Source organism: Microcaecilia unicolor, chromosome 1, assembly GCF_901765095.1.
Source record: "Microcaecilia unicolor chromosome 1, aMicUni1.1, whole genome shotgun sequence".
Lineage (NCBI taxonomy): Eukaryota > Metazoa > Chordata > Amphibia > Gymnophiona > Siphonopidae > Microcaecilia > Microcaecilia unicolor.
This window is the reverse complement of record NC_044031.1, coordinates 509,731,250-509,741,630: the sequence shown is the minus strand read 5'-3', so window position 1 is coordinate 509,741,630 and position 10,381 is coordinate 509,731,250. Positions and strand designations below refer to the sequence as shown.

At 47.7% G+C, this 10,381-nt stretch overlaps 1 protein-coding gene across 3 annotated transcripts in view; it reads left to right on the top strand.

Annotated features, from left to right (window-relative positions):
* Positions 1-908: 908 nt before the first annotated feature.
* The window catches only part of PPP1R42 (protein phosphatase 1 regulatory subunit 42), a 133,973-nt gene continuing 124,500 nt past the window's right edge, over positions 909-10,381 (top strand). The window contains exon 1 of one of the 3 annotated variants that reach the window (XM_030190167.1): positions 909-1,005. In XM_030190167.1, coding sequence (XP_030046027.1) covers positions 940-1,005 — 66 coding nt within the window. In that variant the 5' untranslated portion in view covers positions 909-939. Of the gene's footprint in view, positions 1,006-1,209; positions 1,279-10,381 lie in introns of those variants that run through there. The other 2 variants (XM_030190165.1, XM_030190166.1) reach the window with 2 other exon arrangements.

The window sequence follows — 10,381 nt, the reverse complement described above, 5'->3', positions numbered from 1 at the left end:
ACATGCAAATCTATCTCACGCATATTCATTGCAGTAATCCTGAAAATCTAACTGGATAGATGTGCTTCTCAACCCTTCTGGAAGCACTACCCTAGGCTGCTTAACGGATGGTCCGCGGCAAAGGGTGAAAGTTCAAACACAGACAAACGTGCCACACTAAGAGAAATACACACGCATAAGGGGGGGGGGGGGGGGGTTAAGACGAAGGCTTTGATTACACCGGAAAGCAATCTACCTTAACAAGAACGTAACTAACTGGAGTCAGGATAAAGAGCCATTCGTAAGGCATATATTAAAATGTAGGCTCAGGACTAGGAGGAGGAGGAAGACCTAAGGAAAAAACACTTGCTATGAGATAACAGAGATGATCTCTACACACAAGGCAAAATTTAAACGACTTTCACACTTCCATACCATAAAGGGGTACACAATCTGCCCAGAGCAGCAGGTGCAGCTACCTACTTTATTGGACAGACTATGTTTGTGTGTAATTCCAAACATTTGTCTTTGCGAAGTTTGCAAAGGTGAACCTGGACTCGGTCTGCCTGTTATAAGGTACTTCACCACACAGGTACCAGGCAGAAGCCAGTATCGTGGTGTACTCGAGAGGCTTTTCATATAGCGATGCCCTCTACCAAACATATGTTACCCGAAAAAGGACACGGAATTAGCAAAGAAACCGTATGAGAGAAAACCAAGAATTTCTGAAATCCCTTACTAACTAGAATGAGTGATTTCTGAAAAACAGAATTGATAATAACGGAGTTCTCTTCCCCGAACCCCTTGGCCACTGTGCGCCATCTGCTCCTCCTCCGCCCCACCGGAGTCAGCTCAGCAGTAGTAGCACGTGGTGTACCACCACACTTCCGGGCTGCGTTTGTAGCTTTCCGTCTCCATGGTAACTCGCGGAACGTTCAGAGAGCATACACTGTGTCGCGGATGGAACGTCTGCCGCCAGGCAGCTACCAGCGGACTCCCAGCCCCGAACCCAACTGCATAAAGCAGGTACCGCATGGTCTACTCCAACTACATACAGACACACCGAAACAGTACCGAGATCGATACACAAGACACCAGGACTTAGAGAAACACACGCACGGGTGTACTGCTGGAGGAAGGGAGCACACCACACATCGCACTCGAAAGGTGTATGTGAGACACTCATTCACACAGGCTACAGTGCCCTCTGCTGGATATTTACCTGAGAAGGAAAAACCTCAGAAGTCTCTGATATATACCTTTGAGTCTGTGTAGGTGACTTCTGAAAACTAGGCGTAGGTAACTGAATAATCCGAAAAATGAGCATTGACTAAATATATCTACTTATTTTGATTAATTAACTACCTTTTAATAAATAAATCATCCAAGGCAATGGATGGCGTTAGCAAAGTAACCTCCTCCCCCTTTTACAAAGCCTTTAGCAATGTCGACACAGTCCATTCACTCTGAGGAGCCTTTACGGTAAAAGGGGGCCTGCGCTAGCATCAGTGCGTTTTTGATATGTACTGAGACCCCCCCTTTACCGCAGCGGGTAAAAGACTGTCTTTTTTGCTGAAAAAGAAATGGCTGTGTGGTAAGTGAACCACTTGCCGTGTGGCCATTTCGGGGGAAAGCACTTACCGCCACCCACAGAGGGGCTCCCATGCTAACCCGACAGTAGTTCCAGATTGGCACACGGCAAGCATGTTGTGCACAACCCTTTAGTAAATGGCCTTAATGTCAGCATTACCGTGCCAGCAGCTACTATCATGGCTTTGTAAAGGTGGGGGAGGGTTTAAAATGGAGTGTAGAGCATAACAGTATGAGAGGTTTCAGTACAAAAGCAGAAGAAAGCAGATCAATACAAGATATCTGTCACCAAAAAGCAGCAGGGTACATAAAATCTCGACAAATAGATTGCGCTCAATTGGCATTACCAATAAGGTGTTGAGTTGGTTTGGCTCTTTTTTGGAGAACAGATAATTTTGTGTAGCATTGGTTGAAGAAATATCAGAGTTGAAAGAGATAAAAACTGGAGTACCTCAAGGATCTTGTCTGTAAGCAGTAATTTTTAACATATTCTTGCTGCTATTATGTCATCTATTGAATGGGTTAATTTGACAAACTGAAGAGTAGCAAATCGCCTGGACCGGATGGTATTCATCCCAGAATACTGCATAACTATTGTTAGTAATATGTAATTTATCTTTAAAATCAAGCATGGTACCAGAAGATTAGAGGGTGGTCAATGTAACAACAATTTTTAAAAAAAGGTTCCAGAGGTGATCCGGGAAATTATAGACCACTGAGCCTGACGTAGGTGGCAGGCAAAATGGTAGAGACTATTATAAAGAACAAAATTACAGAGCATATTCAAAAGCATGGATTAATGAGACAAAGCCAATATGGATTTAGTGAAGGGAAATCTTGCCCTACCAATCTTTATCATTTCTTTGAAAGGGTGATCAAACGTGGTTAAAGGTGAGCCAGTCGATATTGTTGTGTATCTGGATTTTCAGAAGGCGTTTGACAAAGTACCTCATGAAAGACTCCAGAGGAAATTGGAGAGCCACGGGATAGGAGGTAGTGTCCTATTGTGGATTAAAAACTGATTAAAAGATAGAAAACAGAGAGTAGGGTTAAATGGTCAGTATTCTCAATGGAGAAGGGTAGATAGTGGGGTTCCCCAGTGGTCTGTGCTGGGGCAGATGGTTTTTAACATGTTTATAAATGATCTAGAGATGGGAGTAACTAGTGAGGTAGTTAAATTTGCTGATGACACAAAGTTATTCAAAGTTCTGAAAAATTACAAGAGGACCTTACAAGACTGGGAGACTGGGCATCCAAATGGCAGATGACGTTTAATGTGAGCAAGTGCAAAGTGATGTATATGGGAAAGAGGAACCTGAACTGTAGCTATGTAATGCAAGGTTCCACGTTAGGATTCGCTGACCAGAAAAGAGATCTAGGTATCATCGTTGATGATACGTTGAAACCCTCTGCTCAATGTGCAGTGTCGGCTAAGAAAGAAAATAGAATGTTAGGTAATTAAACTCTGGAATTCTTTGCCAGAGAATGTAGTAAAAGCAGTTAGCTTAGTGGGGTTTAAGAAAGGTTTGGATGGCTTCCTAAAAGAAAAGTCCATAAGCCATTATTAAAATGGACTTGGGGAAAATCCACTGCTGATTTCTAGGATAAGCAGCATAAAATATATTATACTGTTTTGGAATCTTGCCAGGTACTTGTAACCTGGATTGGCTACTGTTGGAAACAGGATGCTGGGCTTGATGTCTGTCCCAGTATGGCAATACTTATGTACTTATCAGTTTCTGGATTCATCTGCTGTGACTAAAGGAAAGAACATGATTAGTAAAGGCATAATTTTATCTTTCAAAACCCATATTTGAAATGTTTTGCTATATAGTTCTTCGCAGTGCTTTTTTTGTAGAAAAAAAGGTGCCGGTACTCATTGTGGGCGGGGTCACCACACATGGCACCGCCCCTATTATAGCCACACCCACATTAGTCACACCCCTTATACCAGCCATGGTGCATATAAACAGACATCATTGAAAATATAAAACTAGTATAGGAGAAAAAATAATGTGATTTCTTTTCATTATAAATAATTTCTGTAAGCTATTACAGCTCCAGTATACCCAGTGCAAAATAAGACAAATTCCAAACACTAAAATGAAAATAAAATGATTTTTTCTACCTTTGTTGTCTGGTGACTTTGTTTTTCTATCCATATTAGTCCCAGTCTCTGATTCTGCTCCTATCTGTTCTCTTAACTCCATTTCCAGGGCTTCCTTTCCATTTATTTCTTTACTTTCTTCCTTTCTTCTTCTTTTGTTGCCCTGCATCCATAAGTAAAAGCTGGGTCCTCCTCCATGGAATTGACTGGAGGAGGTATAACATGGATCCAGCTTTTGCCTATTTTCTCCATCCATGTGCAGTTTTTCTCCTCTTCCCTTTCCCTCAGCTCCATCCATGTGCATCTTCTTTTTTCTTTCCTCCCCTCCATTCATGTCCAGCACTTCTCCTCTCTCCTCCCCTCTATCCATGTCCAGCATTTCTCATCTCTCTTCCCTCCTCTGTATCCATATAAAGCAATAATTCTCTCTCCCCTCTCCTCCATCCAAGTCAGCATTTCTCCTCTCTCCTAGCCAACTCCTCCATCCATCCATGTCCAGCAATTCTCCTCTATCTCCTGCTCTCCTCTCCATCCATTTCTAGCATTTCTCCTCTCTCCCCTCTCATCCATGTCCAGCAATTCTCTCTTCCCTGTCCTCCCCTCCCCATCCAGCGATTCTCCTCTCTCCCCTCCATGTCCAGCAATTCTCTCTTCCCTGCCCTCCCATCCATGTCCAGCAATTCTCTCTCCCCTGCCCTTCCCTCCCATCCCATGTCCAGCAATTCTCTCTCCCTTGCCCTTCCCTCCCATGTCCAGCAATTCTCTCTTCCCTGCCCTTCCCATGTCCAGCAATTCTCTCTCCCCTGCCCTTCCCTCCCATGTCCAGCAATTCTCTCTCCCTTGCCCTTCCCTCCCATCCCATGTCCAGCAATTCTCTCTCCCCTGCCCTTCCCATGTCCAGCAATTCTCTCTCCCCTGCCCTTCCCTCCCATCCCATGTCCAGCAATTCTCTCTCTCTTGCCCTTCCCTCCCATCCCATCAATTCTCTCTCCTCTCCCCTTCCCTCCCATCCCATGTCCAGCAATTCTCTCTCCCCTGCCCTTCCCATGTCCAGCAATTCTCTCTCCCCTGCCCTTCCCTCCCATGTCCAGCAATTCTCTCTCCCCTGCCCTTCCCATGTCCAGCAATTCTCTCTCCCTTGCCCTTCCCTCCCATCCCATGTCCAGCAATTCTCTCTCCCCTGCCCTTCCCTCCCATCCCATGTCCAGCAATTCTCTCTCCCTTGCCCTTCCCTCCCATCCCATCCTATGTCCAGCAATTCTCTCTCCCTTGCCCTTCCCTCTCATCCCATGTCCAGCAATTCTCTCTCCCCTGCCCTTCCCTCCCATTATTTCCAGCGATTCTCTGCCTCTCCCCTGCCCTCCCATCGACGTGCGATTTTTCCGTCCCTCCCCTGCCCTCACCTCTCCCATATCCAGCGATTCTTCGTCCCCCAGCGTCCTCCTTCACTGCCTGCCAGCCAGCATCGGATGCAGAAGTGAACGGTGCAGGCAGCGATTGGCTGGCAGCATCGTAGCTTCCCTCTGCAAGTCCCGCCTACAACTTCCTGTTTACGCATAGGCGGGACTTGCAGACAGTGTTGCCAGGTGGGCGGTTTTACCGCCCAATTGGGCGGTTTTCCGCGACCCGCCGCGGGAAATTTTTGCCCGCGGCGGGTTGCGGTTTTTTGGGCTGTTTTTGGCCTTCAGGGCGGTTTTTTCGGCCGCGGGGGGGCGGGGTTAGTGACGTTTTTGGGTGGGGTTAATGACGTTTTGGGCGGGGTTAGTGACGTGGGAGGCGGGGCCGATGACGTGGGAGGCGGGGCCGATGACGGGGAGGCGGGGCCGATGACGTGGAGGCGGGGCCGATGACGTGGGAGGCGGGGGCGATGACGGAGAGGCGGGGCCGGTGACGTGGGAGGCGGGGCCGGTGACGGCGGGGGCGGGGTTGATGACGGCGGGGGCGGGGTTGATGACGCGGGGGTGGGGGTGTCAGGGGCGGGGTTTGTGTTTGGGCGGGTTTTGGGCTGTTTTTTGGGCTCCATCGGGCTGGAAAAAAATTTTCCACCTGGCAACCCTGCTTGCAGAGGGAAGCTACGACGCTGCCACCCAATCGCTGCCTGCACCGTTCGCTTCTGACTCCGACGCTGGCTGGCAGGCAGTGAAGGAGGACGCTGGGGGACGAAGAATCGCTGGATATGGGAGAGGTGAGGGCAGGGGAGGGACGGAAAAATCGCTGAACGTCGATGGGAGGGCAGGGGAGAGGCGGAGAATCGCTGGAAATAATGGGAGGGGAGGGGAGGGGAGGAGGAGAAAAAGGTGCCGGTACGCCGTACCGTTGCGTACCGGCACAAAAAAAGCACTGGTGCTTCGGTAGTACATTCAAATCACAGTGGGGCATGTCAGGGGCAGAATTTGAGCGTTCTTAAGACTTGGATGTGTTTCTGCCATAATGGAGCAAAACAAAAATGTTTGGGGCTACAATTTAAATGTTTTGATCTAGACCTGTTTTTAATATGACTGAGTCAGAAAAAGGTGCCCTAAATAACCAGATGACCACTGGAGGGATTAAAGCATGACCCCGCCTTACTCCTCCAGCGGTCACTAACTCCCTACCACCCCAAAGATGTGAAAAGAAACAGTTCATACCAGCCTCTGTGACAGGTTCAGATGTTATAACCAGCCCTATTAGAGCAACAAGCAGGTCCTTGGAGTAACCTAGTGGTTGGTGTAGTGGACAGTAGAGAAGGTGACCCAAGCCCATATCCCACTTGTGTGGGAAAGTGTGAGCCCTCCAAAACTCACCAAAAAACCATTGTACCCACATATAGGTGACACTTGCAGATATAAGGGCTATTGTAGTGGAGTTGGGTACACTGGGTTTTGGTAGGGTTTGGAAAACTCACTATACAAGATAAGGGGTAATGGTGAGATGTGTACCTGGGACCTTTTTTGTGAAATGTACTGCAGTGCCCTCTAGGACAGTGATGGTGAACCTATGGCACGCGTGCCAGAGAGGGCACGCGCGCCGGCTGTCGCCTCAACTAGTTCCAGCCCTCCGTCGTCCCACCCACCCGGCACCAGGCCTTCCTCCCTCCCACCCGGCACCAGCCCGCCCGGCCTCCATCCCTCCCTCCGAGCACGAAATTTAAAAGTCTTCCCTTGTCGGAGTTAAGGCGGCGTCAGCAGTAGCAGCGAAAAGCGTGCTGCTGGCTCGGCGCGCCTCCTTCAGCCTTCCGTCTCTCAAGCTCTGGTCCTGCCCTAACAGGAAATGAGGGCAGGACCAGAGCTTGAGAGACGGAAGGCTGAAGGAGGTGCGATGAGCCAGCAGCACGCTTTTCGCTGCTACTGCTGACGCCGCCTTAACTCAGATAAGGGAAGACTTTTAAATTTCGTGTTCGGAGGGAAGGATAGAGGCCAGGCAGGCTGGTGCCGGGTGGGTGGGAGGGAGGAATGCCAGGTGCCTGCTGCTGGGTGGGAGGCAGGGAGGCAGGCAGGCTTGGTGCTGGGTGGCCTGGTGCCTGCTGCTGGGTGGGTGGGAGGCAGGCCTGGTGCTGGGTGGGTGGCAGGCCTGGTGGTGGGAGGGAGGGAGGCCTGGTGCTGGGAGGAAGGGAGGCCTGCCGCTGGGAGGGAGGGTGGCTGGACATGGGTGGATGGAGGGGAGGGCAGGGAGGAGAAAAACTGCACATGGATGGAGGACAAGAAATGAAGAAGAAAGGAGAAAAGTAAAGAAATAAATGGAAAGGAAGCCTGGAAACGGAGTTAAGAGAACAGGACCAATATGGATAGGAAAACAAAATCACCAGACAACAAAGGTAGAAAAAAATCATTTTATTTTTATTTTAGTGTTTGGAATATGTCCAATTTACATCTGCTGTCTTATTTTGCACTGGGTATACTGGAGCTGTAACAGCTTACAGAAATGATTTATAATGAAAAAAATCATGTTATTTTTTTCTCCTATACTAGTATAATATTTTCAATGATGTCTGTTTATATGCGCCATGGCTGGTGTAAGGGGTGTGGCCATCATAGGGGTGGAGTAATGTGGTGACCCCGCCCATAATGAGTTTAATTGCCCTGTTGGCACTTTGCGATAAATAATTAGATTTTGGGTTGCTGTTTGGGCACTCGGTCTCTGAAAGGTTCACCATCACTGCTCTAGGGTGCCCCACTGCTCTGCTAGGATGTCTGTGTGGCCAGTCTACTAAGAATGCTGGTTCCTCCTACATCCTAGTGGCTTGATTTCATGCGTTTTTCACTTACACTTTTTTTTTTAATGGTCCAAAATGATAGATGCACTGAGCACAAAAACATTTAGAAAATAGCCATTTTTGAAACAAAAGGATAAAAATGTTTCTGTTTTGAAAATCGCTATATTTGCCACTCGAATTTGGGATGTTTTGAGGAAAACATCCAAAGTCAGACTGAAACATCATATTGAAAATGCCCCTCCACATATCATTCCAAATTCTCTGACGCAACCCAGAAGTTGGCGAAAGATGGCCATGTCAGGCTTTTAATATGTTTTTTATGTGATGAATAAAAAATCAATCTTCTGTGCCCTGCTGCTTTTTGGTGACAGATATCTTGTATCGATCTGCTTTCTTCTGGATTTTGTGGATCATCTGCCTCGCTGTTTTCTGTGACTTGTGTCAGTGCCAGATTACGATTGGTGCTATAGCTGTAGTCTAAAGTTTCACATTTGTAGTATCTCTGTTGGAGTATGCAGTAACTAGTACACATATGGATAGTTCAAAGACGCATGAGTAGATATGTTACGCCTCTAATCATTTTTTATTTAATCAGTTGCCAGATGTAGAGTCGAGGCTGGCTTATTTGGCAGATTTCTTATTTGATTTGTTTCAGACGTTGACTAAGCAGATATTTTTGGCGGTCACAGCCTGTCGTTTGATGTGGTTGTACCACTGGGTGGCAGATGTAACTTCAAACAGTGGCTGGATAAGCTTCCTTTTAAGGGCAAGCTGTTGTTTGAGGACTCAGTGAAGTTGGTGAAAGATCTGGGTGACTCATAGACTCGGCGTCTTCCTGAGGACATATCTACACGTTCTTTTCGTTTGGGTCATGCTTGCCCTCGTTTTAAAGAGACCAGGTACTATCGTCCGGGGCAGCCTAGTTTTCTCCAGCGATCCAGGTTCAGTCCTAGCAGGGTTTCAGAACTCCCAACTTTGTCCTTTTGAGTTCTTCCGGAGTTCTCCTGAAAGGGTGACGGGGTGCACAGTCTTGTCTTTTCTTCATAAGGTGGTTTCTGCCTTTCATCCCAATCAACCTTTGTCTGTTCTTGCTTCTTTGATGTTCACCGTGTACTCCTATACTATTTGGAAGTAACTAGCGAGTTCTATTGGTCAAATCTTTGCTTCATGCTTTGCTTGGGACCTCAGGAAGGTAATGCAGGTTCCAAAGCTATGCTGGCTTGCTATGTTTAGATTAGCAGATGCTGGTGTAGCGGGGTAATGTCTGGGGTGACCCACTGAGCAGAAATGGCTTCATGCACTGGAAAAGACTGAAGTTGTCTTCTAGTGCTTGCCGTTTTAAGATTAGCAGATGCAGCTATGGCAGGATCAGAATACTTAGTCAGAACCTGGAGAGCCTTAGGTATACAGGAAGGCAACTCATTCTTACGAAACATCCACACTGCGGTGGGATCATCACATTCCTGACACGCTGAGCAGAAATGACTCCTGGCAGAGCCTCATGCTGTCCTCTTGCTGGTCGCAAGGAAAGGGATCTGATTTCAAGAGCCATGGTGGCTGTTGGCTGAGGGAGGTAATTTATTCAGCTGGCCTCTCTATGGGACAGTCTCTGCCATTGCGGGTGGCAGCGCTTTCTTCCACAGCACAGGTGACTTCCTTCTCTATGTCCAGTCTAGCTTCCGTGGCTGCCTTTTGCAGTTCGGCTACTTGGGGCCAGATGCACTAAACCTAACGAGCACCAATGTGGTTTTTAAACTAATTCTAGCTGATTTAGCGTGCAAGTAGTAAACCGGGACATGCACCAAAGGGTTCTCCAAGCCATTTTCCTGTCACGGTATCAGCTAACGAAAATGAAATGCAAAGCTATTATAATGAGCATGCAAGGCGATGCCTGCTGTTTCCGACCCCATGCACAAAAGCAGTCCCTACCTTTACTGTGGAAATTTTAACAGGAGGTCTGGACCTGACGGTTCTTCATTATTGCAAGTAGGAGAAGGGGAGAAACAAGGCAGGGAAGATGGAGCACAAAAAACAAAAAGTACACAGGCTTACTCGCAGCTTCTTTGCATGTATGAAAGCCATGCCATGATTCTTCTCTCAAATGACATTTTACTGGCAAGAAATGGGGGGGGGGGGGGGGCAGTAAATGCAAAGCATAAAAGTAATGGTGACTTACCAAAAATGCAAGGAAGACAAAGGTCAGACAGCCTCTGCTGGGAAACAGCATCCCCTATGCTCGAAGCACAACAGAGAGGGGCTAAACCAATTGGACAGTGTCAGACTGGGATGTCCCGCCCACTCACTACTGGAGGGAGACACCAGGAAGTTCAGATCCAATCAGCTCACAGCTCTAGAGTGATGTCATCAGGGAAGCCCTGCAGGGAGGAGGAGTTGGGACAGCAGCCAGCCAATGAGAGTCCATCTTCAGGGAGATAGGCATTCCAGGATGTCAACCGGCCAATAGAAGGAAGCAGCAGGAACAGTTAGGGGTGGAACCAAGCACTGATGCTGAT